General features: G+C 46.9%; 1 protein-coding gene across 1 annotated transcript; it reads left to right on the top strand.

Annotated features, from left to right (window-relative positions):
- Positions 1–10631: 10631 nt before the first annotated feature.
- Positions 10632–15579, top strand: LOC136533601 (oxysterol-binding protein-related protein 3C-like). The gene is made up of 10 exons (XM_066526156.1): positions 10632–10963; positions 11675–11768; positions 12540–12656; positions 13420–13492; positions 13577–13695; positions 13792–13913; positions 14081–14257; positions 14481–14625; positions 14750–14928; positions 15041–15579. Exons 1-10 carry the CDS (start codon positions 10851–10853, stop codon positions 15285–15287), a joined length of 1386 nt encoding a protein of 461 aa, XP_066382253.1. The 5' UTR covers positions 10632–10850; the 3' UTR covers positions 15288–15579.
- Positions 15580–17106: the final 1527 nt, after the last annotated feature.

Below are 17106 nucleotides of genomic sequence, written 5' to 3'. Positions count from 1 at the left end.
AGTCTGTGCATCCGGTGCATGTAAGTGTGGATAGCAACGGCTACTTTGGTTTGAACTAGACACGTGGTGGTCTGGGAGCGACCGAACGCGTCCGGTCGACCTACCGGACATGTCCGGTATTCATGAACGGTGCGTCCGGTGCAGCATCCAATGCACTCGAGCAGCGTGTCCGGTCGATGCGCAGTCTGTGAAAGGGTCGAGATGGCGACTAGATGGGGGGTGAATAGTTTTTTCTAAAATTAATCACGTTGGCTAACCGAAATAAGTGCGGAATTATAACTATCGATCTAGCCAAGACTATACCCCTCTATTTATGTTCTCTAGCACCTTCCAAAGATACTAATCAAGCAACAAAGGTGTCGGGCTAGCTAGAGCTTATCTAACCAATTCTAGGAGCAAGGTCACACAAACCTATGCCACTAGTACTTTAAGCAATAAGGGAGCTCCTACACATGCTAGTAAGCAAAAGCACAAAGCCAACTAAGCTCACTAGCAATGCTCAATAACAAGACAACCAATGCTGAATTAGAGAGCGCAAATACTTAGCTACACAAACTAAGTAATGTGACTAACAAGGTTACATAAACCAAATTAGCCACGCAAGGGAGCTACTTCTATGCTACACAAGCAAGAAGATAATTAGCAAGCTACACAAGCTAACTAATTACTAAAGCAACAACACAAGCTCAATGTATATGAAAGTAGTTGCAAGCTTGTGTAACGGGGATACAAACCAATGGGAAAAACAAGGTTGACACGATGATTTTTCTCCCAAGGTTCACGTGTTTGCCAACACGCTAGTCCCCGTTGTGTTGACCGCTCACTTGGTGGTTCGGTGGCTAATTGACATCACCCGTCAAGCCCGCACGTCGGGCGCCACAAGAACCTACCCCGAAAGTGAGGGTAGCTCAATGACACGCTCTACTAAAGTTGCTCTTCGCGGCTCCCGTGGGGCGAGCACAATGCCCCTCACAAGCTCTTCTCCAGAGCACCGCACAAGCTTCTTGTGGGCTTCGACGGAGACCACCACCAAGCCATCTAGGAGGTGACAACCTCCAAGAGTAACAAGCACCATCGGCTTGCAACTCGATCACCTAGTGCCACTCAATGCAACCTCACGATACAATCGCACTAGAATCGCTCACTCACACAATCGGATGATCACTATCAAGTATGTGTGAGATGGAGGGCTCCCAAGCACTACTACACAAGCCACCAAGGCTCTAGCGTGCTCTGCTACCGGTCCAAGGCCAACCATGGCTTCTATTTATAACCCCACAAACAAATAAAGCCGTTACCCCTTCACTGGGCAAAAGTCGGGATGACCGGACACTCTGGTCTGATCGACCGGACGCTGGACCTCAGCGTCCGGTCGTGCGATGCACGCCATGTGTCCCCTTCTTCAAATGCTATTCACAGGATCCCAACGGTCATCTGTCGACCGGATGCTCCAGCATGAACTGACCATATGCAGCAACCCCAGCGTCCGATCGTTTCCAATAAGGTACCGGACATGACCGGACGCGTCTGATCGAACGCAGCACCAGCGTCTGGTCACCTCCAGCAACACTGCTCTGCCTGTGTCATCACACGTCACCTTGACTAGACGCATACGGCCAGCATCCGGTCACTTCCAGCGCTAGCGTCCGGTCGATGACCGACGCCTACCCGCTGACTGCCACTACTGACCAGACGCTGGAACCCAGCGTCCGATCACTACGTAACTAGTGTTCGGTCTACTCTGTGAGACCCTACCTTTTTTGTATAGGGCGACGGTGGCACCGTCGGACTGTTCGCACTCTACGGGCGGACACTCTGCCAGTGGAGTTCGAACCCTTCTCACCTCCGTTCCATCGCCGAATTGATCCACATCAACTCCAACTTCATCTCTGTGGGGGATATACCCCTGGGTACCACAAGATGGTACATGGGCCGCACCATCCGAGGTGGCCCGGCCCGTAAGATCAAGGCGTGCACATCAAGATTACAAGTCGTATTAGATATTGTAATAGTACCATATTGGATATTTTACTTGTAACCTTGTCTCTTCGGAGTATATAAGGAGAGGCAGGGGTCCCCCTCAGGGGACATCGACAAGAGGACAATCCATCTACACCTCAATACAATACACCAAAGACACAGGACGTAGGGTATTACATCGACCAGACGGCCCGAACCTGTCTAAATCGTTGTCTCTGCGCCTTGTGTCACCATCTAGTTCCAGATCACACGCATCCTACCGATAATCTACCACCACGGGCACCCCCCTCGGTGGACTGCCGACCATATTTCGTCGACAGTGGCGCGTCAGGTAGGGGCCCCCTTTAGGGGTGTGCGTGTTGATCCATGGTGAACCAGATGGGATCTCAAGACTTACGTCCTGGCGAGATCGACTTTCATCTTGCCTGCGACGTCAACACGGAGATTTGCTGCCGAACTCAAGTCGCCGTGCCAAGACCAGCAACCCAGATCAAAGATTCGTGTGGTCGTGCAACAATCGAACTCGACATCTACTCCGGTTAAGGTGGGGCCAGCAGGTTCCCATTAACTTGGTGAAGGCATCGGACGAGTACAAGGCGCCAGATCCAGGCGAGTCCGTGCACCGCATCTGCTACATCTCGTACTGCCTAGAGTCTCTTTTTGTCGTTGCCGTTCTGTTTTCCGTGGAGCCCGTTGATTTCGCGTCGCCGAGGAGCCTATCACTGAGTCCGTGAGGCCTGATAGATTTGGTATGGACAAGTACATACATGGTTACGTGCCTTTGCGTCAGCCGAACGACAACAAGCCAGCAAGCTAGATCGTCATGCAAGCCAAGCCAATTAATCTGTACATGCTCACGTACATATGAAAAGGCATGCAAGCCAATCAAGTTGCTTTACGTACTTGCATCTACACCGCCATGCAAGCTACCGAGACTTGCCTGTACACATGCATCGGGAAGGAAGGTACATCTACGTATGAAGCAGATCGACTACACGTACGTGGACCGGCATCGCCGAGCTCCGACCACGTCGACCGCGACCACGTCCCGAGCAGCTCCGCCGAGCTCCGACCACATCGACCGCGACCACGTCGACCACGTCCCGAGCAGCTCCGCCGAGCTCCGACCACCTCGACCACAAGACTACGTCACCATAATGATCGCCGCGAAGAACGGCGCTACAACAATCGCGACCACAGTCATGACGACAGGTCAAAAAGCTCGAGGACCGGACAACTTCATCGCCAACGACACGCCAAGCCATCTCTCGAACATCGCAACACGCCGACTACTCCCACCGGTCGTCAATAAAGCTAAGTATTATTTTTAATTGAAAATTTCTTCGATCATCGTACACCTCCGCCGACCACCCTAAGGGTGCGCTCCGCGTCGAATTTTCTCCATACATACAATCCAAAACATGTATAAGTTTTTACAACGGTTCGCCGATACGTTTTCCTTCCTGCTTGAGAATCCCAGAGCCGGCACTGTCTTCGGCTCCACCCCATGCGTGCATGAGAGTCCGCCCTCTGCGCTACGGGTAGTCGGCAGTCGCTCCCTGGTAACACTGGCACTCTACGCGCGGCAGCGTTCCGTACCTCGCGCTACGAGATGTTGGTCAGCCCAGGGCTGGCACATTCTTCAGGACAGGTTAATACATCGCGCTACGCCTCTACATAACAAAAGGGCTAAAAACAGCTAATGTTATTTTTTGAATATTACACCAAGTATAATTCATCGCCAACCGAACACCAAGTGTTTACTTCACCTCCTATAGAGAGGTCAATATATTTCGTACATCATCATGTACCACCGCTCTCCGTGTTTATTTTTCAGGAACACAGTTCGGTCAGCGAGCTCATGCTTCAGGGTTCGCCAAGACCACTACGGTGCTCGAGGACTCTGGCCAGACCACGCTTGTGCTCGGGGACTCTGGCCAGACCACGCTTGTGCTCGGGGACTCGCCAGACCACCCTTGTGCTCGGGGACTCGCCAGACCACTCCGTGCTCTGGGATCCTCGAGGACTCGCCAGACCACTCCGTGCTCTAGGACTTCTGGCCAGACCACTCCGTGCTCGGGGACTGCCTCGATCACTCTCCGACCATGGCTCGAGGACTTCGTCGCTCGCTCCTCGACCTGTGCTCAGGGACTGCCTCGACCACGGCTCGGGGACTTCGTTGCTCGCTCATCGACCTATGCTCGGGGACTGCCTCGACCACTCTCCGACCACGGCTCGGGGACTTTGCGTCTCGACTACATGTGACAGGCAACTCGCATACAGTTGGGGATATTTTTTCGCACTTAGACCTTACTACAAGGCTCATATCTCGCCTTCCAGCAAGCTCGGGGACTACATCGGTACGATGCACCTGCTGGTGCATCTCGTATCGCCTGTACGACGATTGGATTCTCAATTTAACTGGGAATTCTTTTTAGACCCTGGCACCACGTGACTACATCACCTACCACCAGGCTCGGGGACTAAGTAGGCACACTTCACCTTGCGGTGAATGTGCTTGATCTGATGATAAAAGACGCTACGCTTCAAGACGCACTTACATTTCTTTTCAGAAATACAAGTGGGCACACTTCCCAGGACGGAAATCTTTTTCTTTCTTCTTAAGAGCACCATACATTCTTTGGACAACCTACTTCTCCGGTGACGACGGTGGTCGAAGATGTCAAGAACTCAAGCCTCACTGTTCGGAGAAGGTTAAAACGGCGTGTCGCATCAGAATACATGGCGCTCGGGGACTAGCTGTGGGGGATATACCCCTGGGTACCACAAGATGGTACATGGTCCGCACCATCCGAGGTGGCCTAGCCCATAAGATCAAGGCGTGCACATCAAGATTACAAGTCGTATTAGATATTGTAATAGTACCAAATTGGATATTTTACTTGTAACCTTGTCTCTTCGGAGTATATAAGGAGAGGCAGGGGTCCCCCTCAGGGGACATCGATAAGAGGACAATCCATCTACACCTCAATACAATACACCAAAGACACAGGACGTAGGGTATTACGTCGACCAGACGGCCCGAACCTGTCTAAATCGTTGTCTCTGCGCCTTGTGTCACCATCTGGTTCCAGATCACACACATCCTGCCGATAATCTACCACCACGGGCACCCCCCTCGGTGGACTGCCGATAATCTCCCACCACGGGCACCCCCCTTTATAAATGTGCCAACACCACCAAGTGTACACCACCATGTGTATGTGTGTTAGCATTTTTACAATCATTCCCAAAGGATTAGCCACTCAATTTGCCATGCCACTCAATCCTAGCGATGATGCAAAGTTAGATCACTCAAGTGGCACTAGATGACCGATATGTAAACAAGTTTGCCCCTCTTGATAGTATGACCATCTATCCTAAACTCGGTCATCAACTTCTCTACACACCTATGACTGGTGAAATAAAATGCCCTAGGTTATACCTTTGCCTTGCGCATTCCATTCCATCTCCTCCAATGTCGATGCAACACATGCACCAACACGATCAACAATGATATGATCCACTTCATATCATCACGTGATCATATTGGTTCATCGATCTTGACTTCACTTGCTTTTCACCATTGCCCTCGTCCATCAGCGCCAAGTCTTGCTCAAGCTTCACCGCCACGCGGTCCATCGCTCCAAAGCCTCCGACTTGCCTTTCACGCTTGCAACCGGTCCATCAAACCAAGTCTTGTCTTGATCTTCTCCACCTTGATCACATGACTCAATGTCATGTCTTATGTGCAATGAGCTCCTTCATCTTCACATGTGTGAGCTTTGCAACATCTCTAAGCCATTTCCACCTTCATGGCATATGTTGCTCACATACATGTACCTGTGGACTAATCACCTGTGTACCTCACATAAACACAATTAATCTACCTAGGTTGTCACTCAATTACTAAAACCACACAAGGACCTTTCAGTCTGCTTAATAATTGAGCCAATGGCTCTATTTCGTGGGGGCTTCTATTTAAGCCCCATGGCCGGCTCAAGCTCACTCTCTTGGCCATTTGCATTGACATAGCAACCTTGTGAGCTTAGCCAAAGCCCTCCCACTCATCTCCATCATTGATTCATCGTCTTTGTGGGATTGGGAGAGAATCCAAGTGCATTGCTTGAGTGTTTGCATCTAGAGGCACTTGGTGTTCGTGTTTCGCTACGGGATTCGCTTATTGCTCTTGGTGGTTGCCACCACCTAGACGGCTTGGTGTAGCAGAGGAGGATTTGCATGAGTTGGTGATTGTTCGTGGCCATCTCCGGTGATTGTGAGGGGATTCATACCTTTCTCGGCAGAGCGCCGAAAGGTAACTCTAGTGGATTGCTTGTGTAATTGAGTTACCTCACTTGTGGGTAGGTTCTTGCGGTGTCCAATTGTGTGGACGAGGTTTGTGCAACACCTCTTAGCCGCCGAACCACCAAGTGTTGGTCAACACAACAGAGACGTAGCGTGTTGGCAAGTACGTGAACCTTAGGAGAAAATTAGTTGTCTCTTGCCCTTTGGTATTCTTCCGGTGATTGATTTAATATTCATCTTATGATTGGTTCACTCCTCTACACAGCGGTATATCACCCTACTCACTCATTTCTATTCTTGCAAACTAGTTGTGGCAAGCTCTTTAGTGTAATTAGAAATGAGAGCTTACTTTGTTGTTTTAAGTTCATATAGTGGAGCTCTTTAGTGTAGCAAGTGTGAGAGCTCTTAGTGAGTAGTAACATAGCAAATTGTGTGTCTAGTGATCATAACAATTAGAATTGTTGGATAGGTGGCTTGCAACCCTTATAGAGCTAGAGCAAGTTTATTTTTTGCTTTTTGTTATACTAATCAAATTGCTCTAGTTGGTTTATAGATTTTTGAATAGGCTATTCACCCCCTTCTAGCCATATTAGGACCTTTTAGCAGGGCACCCCTATCGGGGGGTCGGGCCAGGAGATAAAAATACAAGAGCATGACACAAGCACACGGCTGAGCAGTAATCGAGCTCGTAGCACCCGTTCACTCCTTCCACCAGAGACTTGGGATCCTTTTCCTCTCTCACCTATCTGTAACCCCTACTTCAAACCAAGCGTCGGTAACATGAGCAGCAACAAACTGGACGTAGGGATGTTATGCCTGAACTAGTATAAACCCTTGTGTCCTCTGAGCACACCATCCGAGCCAGACATGTAAATACAAATTTACTCGTCGGTGGTCCGAAAACACCGACAAGGGGGCACCGAAGAAAGAGGTCTAGTGTGAGGTTTTAACTATGCACCAGGGTAATCACCAGAAATGTTTGGTGGTACTCCCATTGACCACATTGGAGAAAGTAAGCAAGGTCCTTATGTCCGTAAGATTTGAACTCCATCACTTGAGTTTTGGTGGGTGGTCACCGAAGATTTTTGGGAGATTTTCGGTGACCCCTTCGAGTTCTTGGTGTCGGAACCCGAGAGGGTCCGGGCATCATTGTAAATGTCCAGTGCGCCACATCAAAGAGGCACCAAAGAAACTGCGTTTGAATTCTAACGGCCAGTTGTTGCAGCTTGAGGCATTGGGTAGGCACTGGGTTTCTCTGGTGCTTGCGCCAAGAGTACCACTGTAAAGCACTAGGCCAAGGTTTCTAAGATTGATTTGTAGTTGTTGGATGTTCGTAACCTAAGGTTCAGTTCATCTTCTCTGGTAATGAGCCTTTCCCACGTCTCTGTAGGGTGTGGCCGTCCCTTGGCGTCTCTTGGCCTCCCAACTGAACACACACTCCCTTGAGCTCTTCAAAAACACCTTTCATTTTATCTCATTGCTTGTTGATTGATCTAAAGTGAGATTGGGAGAGATCTAGTGCATTTGTTTTGGTCGATTTGCATCTAGTGGCACTAGTTCACCATTTAAACCTTGGATTTCTTGTTACTCTTTGTGGTTATTGCCACCTAGACACCCTGGTGATTGGAGGATCGTTGAGGGACTAATCGATGATTGTTGGCCGCCTCCGTCCAGTGATTTGTAAGGGTCTCTTTGTGCTCACCCTGCGGGAGATCGCGAAGGGCAACTCTAGTGAAAAGCTCGAGCCTAGTTGGTGTGCTCCTTGTTGATTGATTCATTCTTGCGACGCCCACCTTGAGGGTCAAGCTTGAGCGGCTTGTTAGTATGCGAATTATCACATTGAGACTCGCCTCAGCGAGGACGTAGGTTGCCGATAAGCAACTAAACCTAAGAGATAAATTTTGTTGTCACTTCTCGGGTTTGGTTTGCATTTTTACTACACTTGCCCATTTACTTTATTGTTTACTGGCTTGTGTAGTAGTTGCCTACTTGTTAGTCTAGCCCTCTAGTTGTAGTTGTAGTGCTGGTAAGTAGAGTAGCCAGTTGGGTGGCTTTACTTGTTTAGGACTACTGGAGTAGTGGCTAGACACTTGTATGTGGTTGAGTGCTCTAAGTAGGAATTCATCTTTGTTTATGAGGCTTGAATTTGGGTGAAATAGAGCTAAACAAGTAGTGGCTATTGGACTTGCTTATTATGCTATCTACTCTACTCTAGTGTTTGTTTAATTGTAGAGATTTTTTTTATAGGTTATTCTTCCTTTCTAACCATCTAGATCCTTTAAAAATAGTTGCCAATGGTTTAATCTTCGTTATTGACCACAGTGCTCCCGCGGTTGCATACTCTGGAGTCTTGCTAACCTGACCACTCCTTGATGTCTGATTGCTTGTTGAGCTCCACCTTCAGGCTTGTGTCCATGGGCCATGGAAGCTGCAGATCAACGTGCAATCATCCATCGCTGTTGAAATTGTAGGCTGCGCTCGGCGCCGAAGTGTGTCACCGGTGTTGAGGGCGTACGTCGAGTCGTAGCCCCTGGCAGTGATGGATCTATGGACAGAGAAGCCCGTGTCGCCGTGTCCACCATGTCCCTTCCCGGTCTTGGCACACACACACAAAGCCTTTAGCGGAACCGTGCGAAATCAACTTAGATATAGCTTTTACATCGGTTTTTATATAGGAACATGTGAAAGGCCCTGTAGCCTAGTGCTTTAAATAAAAGAATTTTAGTAATATCTCAGGTTCTCCGTGAGAGCGAATATTACATGATTTAATGACGTTGTGCTTTCAGTGTTAAACAACCTTTGTGTCGACAGTTCATCCTGGTGAGACCTGCGCCCTGCGTCCCGTGACACGTGCGCCTAGCTCCCGGAGTAAGCCAAAACGTCAAGCTACAACAAGCCTACCGACTCACGGGTCACACGGGGCACGTCTGGCGAGCGTCGCGGCGCCACGCCGCTACGTCAGGTCATCGCATGTAGCAGTCGCCAGTCGGCAACCACCCATCGCAGCGTCGGTTGATGACAGACCACTGCTAGTACTGGCCGTCAGTCCCATACTCCGATGAGGTGCTCAATTGCAGTAGGATCACCGCCAAGTGCTTAAAGCCTCCTCCGGCGATAGCGATGAGTCGATCACGTACCGCCTCCGGCTGCACGGTAGGTTCAGCGGCGCACCGGCGCCGGTAACGCGGCAAGGCTCCATCATGGGCCTAGAAATGGACAATGCCGAAAAGAAGCCGGACAGGCGAGAGCATTGTTCGATATGGGCCAGAGAGAGAACACGGTGACGTGAAGCCAGGACCAAACATATCTGACCCAACGGGAAGGTCTGGCTGGGCCTACTGGGCTGGATAATCTACTCAATAGCCCGTCCAACACGGCGGCGCGTGCGTACGCAATTGGCCCACAGAAACGCTCACGGCCCCAACGTTTTTCCAGCGAAGCTTCGGCGGCAGCCGCGGTGGCCACTTGGCCACTGGCCAGCCTTCGCATGTGCGACTGTGCGAGAGAGGAATCGGGGAAGGGTTTGCCGTTTTGGCACTGTGCGATGTAGGCATGATCGTGCTGTGCACCACCTCAAAAGGCCGGAAGGATCCACAGATTTTCTACACAGCCAGGACATTAGGAATCATCACAATAACGAAACAACGCTGTCCTGTTTCCGCATTGACTTTATTCCCTTCCAACAAGGAAAGGTTATGCTTAGGCTTAGCAGAGTTGGCTTAACATAGTGTCCAATAAAAAATGTCATATTGAGGTTCAAATCATTCGTCCTCGACTGATAAGCCGGTTGATGCTGTTTTAAATGACACTGTACCATGGCTGATAAGCAGTTCAAGCGAACACGACGATTAAAATTGCTCTCCTTGAATAACAAAATTTATACACACATAGGGCGTGTTTGTTTGGAGACCAAAGCTTGTCATGCCAAAGGTTGGTCATGCCATATTTTCTTTGGCAGTTGTTTGGTTCACTGCCACAGTTATGACACGCCGAACTTTCCTAGCACCCTGCCCATATGTCATAGACTCATTTTCGTGCCATAACTTGCCATAAGTTTAGCTTCGATTTTGCTCGCCACACTTTCTATGCCAGCCACAGTTTACCAAAGGTCAGACGTGGCAAGTTTTGGCCGCCAACCAAACAGGCCCATAAGCTATTATTCGTCATCAGATCTTCTAAAATATTTCCTTTTCTCAAAATGGTGTAGGACTTGAAATCCATCTTTTTAGAGTTTGGAACTACCTGTGCAAACAAACGATCATGGAGTTGAGGAGGGCATCGTGGTCATCTCGCCACCCACGTTGCGCCGCGCCCGGCCCGGTTCGTTAATACCACGTTGCCTTGTGCTCTAGTCCTCCCGAGATCGTTCCAAATTCCTCCTCGCGTTCGTATTCCACGCGGCGACGTCGCCATCGCGGCCGCCGCTCCGCTCCGCTCCCCTTCCTTCGCCTATAGGTAGCCGCTGCGGCCGCCTCCCCAAACCCAAACCCTAAGCCTTTCCCTCCCACGCGCGCGGCTCTCTCTGCTGCGCCGCGGCTCGCTTGACCCCCCGCAGATCGCCGGCGATGGGATCCAAGGACCAGGGCGGAGGGGCCGCCTCCTCGGGCAGCGGCTTCTTCTCGTCGTTCGCCGCCGGCATGCGCAGCTGGGGCACCGCCGTCCACAAATCCGTCAACGGGTGAGTCTTCTGCCCACCTGCTTCCTCTCCTCCCCTCAGATCCGCATCGAGCTACCCGTTAGAGCTCTCCCCGAGCTGATCGGCGGTGATCGTGGCCTCCCCACCCCGTGATCTGATGCTCCTGCGTCGGATCCCAGCTGCTGCTGCTGATTCCGCCGGGTGATCCTGGTGAACTGCGAGTCCAGTGTTTCCGCTTAAGTTCCAAGCTTCGGTATTTAGTAACTGTATATGCTATGATTCGACCAGTAGCTTTCGAATTATGATACAGTGATATATGTGCTACTTATATGATTCCATATATTCTCACTTAGAGTGATAATGAAGTGGATGATTGGTTGAATGATAATTGCTTATATGTATCTAGTATCTAACATGTGATGCTTTCAAGTGTACACGGTATGTACATGCGCAATATGGAGCTTCTATTTCTATGATGTGATCTGTACTGAATTCGATGCCAACAGTTCCTCCTAGATTTTGGTTCGGCCTGCTTCAATATGGTCAACATCTGTTGCCTCTTTGCTTTTCCCTAAGTTTAGCCTTTTGCTCCACTTTGTTCTTAGGCTTTGCCTTTGTAGACTTGAATTTTCATGAAATGCATGTGGTCAATGAGCTGTCACTGGCATCCTATGTAAAGATATTGTGCTGTAGTAATTAGGACGGGTTTCTGTTACTTGCCATTTTGTAACAGCTGTTATGCAATGTCTGTAGGCTGCTTGGTTATGAAGGCCTTGAAGTTATTAACCCCGATGGAGGCACAGATGATGCCGAAGAAGAAGCTTTGAAGGGACGATGGAAGCAGGAGGTAAAGAATTGCGAATCATCATCGAATAATGTATTGCTAGAGAGTCGTGAGGATAAATTTTATTTGAACAATACCTGCAAATTGGGAGGGTGTTCTGCATGGATATCCAGTCTTGATGGAAAATTGATTGGTTTTGTCTGTTCTTTTTTCAATCTGGTGGAGCAAAGTCGGATAGCATCAACAAATGTAAATTTCATGTAAAATTTTCTGTTCAAATCAGCTTACTGAACTAAAAAGATACCTCAAAGTCAAAGCTGAAGAAAATGCACTTTTTTTCCTGACAAATTAGTTCCTTAAGTTTCACTTCCCTTTCTTTTGTTTCAGAAAAAGTTCACAGCTATATTCTACTTCTACACATTGGATGTCACAAAACTCTTAAATATGCCACATGGTTGGCCACTGTGGCGTTTCAATTGGCTAAACAGCAGTTTAGACAAAAAGTTCCCACAACCACATGTTTATAGTAGTCCTGTTACGTTTGCAGGCTTGCTCTTAGGTCATGAAGTAGAGAGTAACTTGGTTTAAATACTGTACCTTTTGACAAATATAATTTGGGATGAACATGGATATTGAAGGTTATACTCTAAAATGCAGTCTCACTACATTATTGACTCATGAAAAATCCTGTTTTCTTATTATATGATTATGTTTAGTAGAATCTATGATTTCACGATCGTAGTAGTTATGATCCTACTATTTACGATCCTATACTTGGAGTTCCGATCCGATTCAGGATCACGATTTTAACAAGCATGTGCGGTTAATTTGCAGGATCGTGATAGCTATTGGAAGATGATGCACAAGTACATAGGATCAGATGTTACATCACTTGTGACACTTCCAGTCATAATTTTTGAGCCAATGACAATGCTTCAGAAAATGGCCGAGGTTTGTACTATGTTCTGAATTAGACTTATTGAGATTTACACTGCCCATCTACAACTGAAGGATGTGTCTGCAATTGTTTGGTCCTTGTCGCCTTTTAAAAAATATTTTATGCATAAACTGTATACAATGTTGTAGCAATTTTCTCCTTCACCAAATATTTATGTATAAGGTTAGAACACCTATACAAGCTACCTTATGGTTGTTTGGTAGCAATTATTTGTATGGCAAACTCTTGATGTCGTGTTTCTGTGATCTTGATGCGTGTTTGATGGGATCTCGCCTAGTTTTGAATGGAGTTTTAGAGTTCATCAGGGAGGAGTTACATTTCTGGTGTTTAGCTGGGGCTCGAGGGGTTTCTCATCTCCTCGTCCTTGGGTCCAGCATTAGTTAGTTTGTTGGTCAAAGCTGTTTGGTGTTTGTAGTCTTTGGCAAGTTTCTTTTTCTTTTTCTTTTTGTTTGTGTGATCTAGCTGTATGGTGAGTTTGGGTGTTGTGGTTTGGGTAACCCCTTGCTTCTTAATATATTGATATGCAGATCTCCTGCGTATTCGAGAAAAAAAAAAGAAAAAACATGGAGCTAAATAATTTAATGCGACCCTGTTATTGGGGATGGTGTTAGAAGTTTTGATTTAGTCACACAGTATGTGATACAACTGTACAAGTATCTTCCTATTCTTTAATGAGCCCCATACAGAAAATAACCTGTCTTTATCTTTCATGTGATGATTCATGCTAATGTTTTTACATGTTCCTACTGAATGCAGTTGATGGAATACTGTGAATTGTTAGACAAAGCAGATGAATGTGAGGATCCATACATGCGTATGGTTTATGCTTGTGAGTTTTCTCCTTCCTTTAATTTGCGCACCATTCTATGCCATATCATGGTTGACTGAGCTCTTAATCAAAAAAAAAATTCAGCTACATGGGCTGTTTCGGTGTACTTTGCATATCAACGCACATGGAAGCCTTTTAATCCTATCCTTGGAGAGACTTACGAGATGGTTAACCACCAAGGCATTTCATTTCTTGCTGAGCAGGTCGGCGATACGAATGTCATTGCAGATATCTTGAATGGAGACAACTTTGTCAACAAATTTTGCTAATTATGCATTTTTGTACCCTTATTTTGTCAGGTAAGCCATCATCCCCCAATGGGTGTTGCTCACTGCGAGAATGAACATTTTACTTATGATATCACGTCTAAGTTGAAGACCAAGTTCTTGGGAAATTCAGTGGAAATTTACCCAGTTGGAAGGTGAATTGTTAGAATTGTATTTATTTCTTGGAGATCCGTATGCCTTAAAAGTCTTTTGAGCTATCTGAGCTAGTGGAATAAAATGCAAAGCCTTTTTGAAGGCTGAATTGGGACCAGTTTTGTAATTCAGTAAATCTAACCCCTGTAATATGATTTCCATGTCACAGGACTAGAGTGACACTTAAAAAATCTGGTGTCGTGTTGGATTTGGTGCCACCGCTAACAAAGGTTAACAACCTGATATTTGGACGCACTTGGGTTGATTCTCCTGGAGAGATGGTCATGACAAACCTGACAACTGGAGACAAAGTTGTGCTATATTTCCAGCCATGCGGCTGGTTTGGGTATGATATTGACCATCAATTTATTCTTGCATTTGTGGTTTGTTGATAGTTTCTATTGCCAAATTATTTAATTTCAGTACTAACTCGCTTTATGCATTTATTATATTACTGTTTGCTGGAAGGGTCGTGCAGTTAATTCAGTTCTTTTTATTTTCTTATAGTTCTCTCAATCCAGTTTGTATTGCTTTGTCAAGGCTTGTCTCAATTTATCCTAATATTTCAGGGCTGGCCGTTACGAGGTGGATGGGTACGTGTACAGTGCAGCAGAAGAACCCAAAATAATGATTACAGGGAAATGGAATAAGTCTCTGAGTTGCCAACCATGTGACCAAGAAGGCGATCCTCTTCCAGGCACGGAGCTGAAGGAGGTCGTACTTTCTTTCACTTTCTGTTACTATAGATAACTTCTGTTATATATCCAGCAGATGTGATGCCGGTCACATATTTGTGGATAACTTATGTACTGAACTGGTCATACTTAACTTACTGCAGATCTGGAGAGTTGCTCCTACCCCACAGGGCGACAAGTATCAGTACACACACTTTGCACACAAAATAAACAGCTTCGACACGGCACCTAAGAAGCTGTTGGCATCTGATTCGCGGTTGAGGCCTGATAGATATGCCCTCGAGAAGGGTGACATGTCTAAGTCTGGCGCAGAGAAGAGCAGGTATTTTCCCCTTTCCTCTACTCTGCTTTGTGATTGTAATTGGAATTTAGAACGGCCTGTTTGCCTGCCTTCAGTTTTGACATCACCCCTGAGTTTCTCTGCAAACTTTCAGGCTTGAGGAACAACAGAGAGCTGAGAAAAGAACTCGAGGGGCCAAGGGCGAGCAATTTACTCCAAGATGGTTCAACATGACAGATGTGGTTGCTCCTACACCGTGGGGTGACCTGGAAATTTATGAATACAACGGCAAATACACAGACCACCGGGCTGCCATAGACAGCTCCAATGTCACCGACGAGACAGATGTCACTTCAATCGAGTACAACCCATGGCAATATGGTAGCTCATCTTCTCAATGATTCTCCGTGGCCAGAAGCTGCCATGTCGTCTATGCTCATTGTGTAAAATGCTTCCAGGCCTGGCCTTGCTGGTTTGTTGTGCCATCAGCGGTTTTCATGCCCTTGTAGTATTAATGACCTTCCCCTTTCCCGTCAATGCTACAATTATTCAGGAAGTGGTGTATTTTATGTAGTCTGTGTACTGTCGTAAGTCTAGCAGAAATTCCAGAGTTTCCTTGAGCCTTTGGGTGGTTGTATTTATGCGTGATAACTGAGAAGTGAAGGTAACGACGACGCAGATACGGATGGAGCAGAGCTTTTGTGTTGTCAGTTGTGCTTGATTTACGACTAGCCCTCTGCCTCTGTTTACTGCAGCGGAGTATGGTGGTCTGCCCTCCGTGCAACAGCATAGATCGCAAGGTTTTCCGAGTTGTAGGGTGGTTGTATTTATGCTCGACAAGGTCAGGCTTAGTGGGGTTTCATCTTTCAGTTTTCAACATACCTATATTTTGAAAACAGTGCAAAAGAGTTTTGTTCCCATGAAATTCTCTCTACTCCTATGAAATTTTTATCTTCTCTCTCTTCATCAAGACAGTATCATGTTAGCATATTTAATGTCCATAAAACTCTATGAAATCTCCATTGAGACTGGCCTAAGCAGAATTAACGACACTGTTATGATGTAATGCACTACCAGCCTGTTCGCCGGTTGGTTTCAGCTAGCCCAAACCAGCCAACCAACAGTGTTTTCCTCTCACAACAAACCAGCACCAGAATTAACGACACTGTTATGATGTAATGCACTACCAGCCTGTTCGCTGGTTGGTTTCAGCTAGCCCAAACCAACCAACCAACAGTGTTTTCCTCTCACAACAAATCAGCACCAGTCAGTTTAAACTAGCTCAGAAATCAATCAACGAACAGGCCGGTACGTTTGATATGGGACTAGCCTTTTTCCTTCCTTTTACTACATTGTGGAGTCAGGTGGTCTGTCATCTGAGGCTCTGTGCAAAAGGTGAAACCATAGGGCCCGGTGTAGCGTTTGAACTGTGTACTTGATCTGATCGGAGAGGCCGGCAAGATTGGGTGATTAGATCGTGAATGACAAGCGGTTTGTGGGTGGCACTAATTGCACTGTTTGGCGATGAATGAGGCAGTGGACCTGTGTGCGCGCCTGCTCTTGGCGTCTTGCATAGCTGCGTCTGGTACAGGCCCCCACGCGGGCCTTGGGCTATACAATGCTTAGGTAACTATGCTCAACAGTTCACTTTGCTGTCTTCAGGGCTTGAAGACCACAGGAAAAAAGGTACAACAAGCTATTTATTCCTTACAGGAGCTCAGAGAAATTCTCACGTCCCAGGCCTGTTTAGATGTCATCCAAATTCCAAGTTTTTTCACTCTCTCTTCATCACATCAATTTTTAGCTGCTTGTATAGAGTATTAAATATAGATAAAAAAATAACTAATTACACAGTTTAGTTGGAAATCACGAGATGAATCTTTTGAGCCTAGTTGGTCCACGGTTGGACAATATTTGCCAAATAAAACGAAAGTGGTACTATTTATCGGGTTCACTTTTTTTTTGCAAAGTGAACGAGGCCCTAGACTGGCCTTGTTTTTTTTGTTTCTCCTAAACTTTCGTTCCAGTCACGTTGAATGTCTAGACATATTCTTGACAGAGTATTAAATATAGATTAATTACGAAACTAAATACACAGATTGATACTAATTTACAAGACGAGTTTTTTAAGCCTAATTAGTCTACGATTTGACAATATGATGCTACAGTAACTATACGCTAATGACGGATTAATTAGGCTTAATGAATTCGCCTCGCAGA

The sequence above is a fragment of the Miscanthus floridulus genome, chromosome 2 (genome assembly GCF_019320115.1).
Source record: "Miscanthus floridulus cultivar M001 chromosome 2, ASM1932011v1, whole genome shotgun sequence".
Taxonomy (NCBI): domain Eukaryota; kingdom Viridiplantae; phylum Streptophyta; class Magnoliopsida; order Poales; family Poaceae; genus Miscanthus; species Miscanthus floridulus.
Note: the sequence above shows the minus strand (reverse complement) of the source record. Positions and strands in the feature narration are given on the sequence as shown.

Bases quoted from the DNA above. Each gene is read 5' to 3' on its own strand.
- LOC136533601 (XM_066526156.1), top strand. From the start codon at position 10,851: ATGGGATCCAAGGACCAGGGCGGAGGGGCCGCCTCCTCGGGCAGCGGC. The intron at 11,769-12,539 runs GTAAAGAATTGC...GTTAATTTGCAG, and splicing joins AGGGACGATGGAAGCAGGAG to GATCGTGATAGCTATTGGAA. The intron at 14,929-15,040 runs GTATTTTCCCCT...GCAAACTTTCAG, and splicing joins TCTGGCGCAGAGAAGAGCAG to GCTTGAGGAACAACAGAGAG.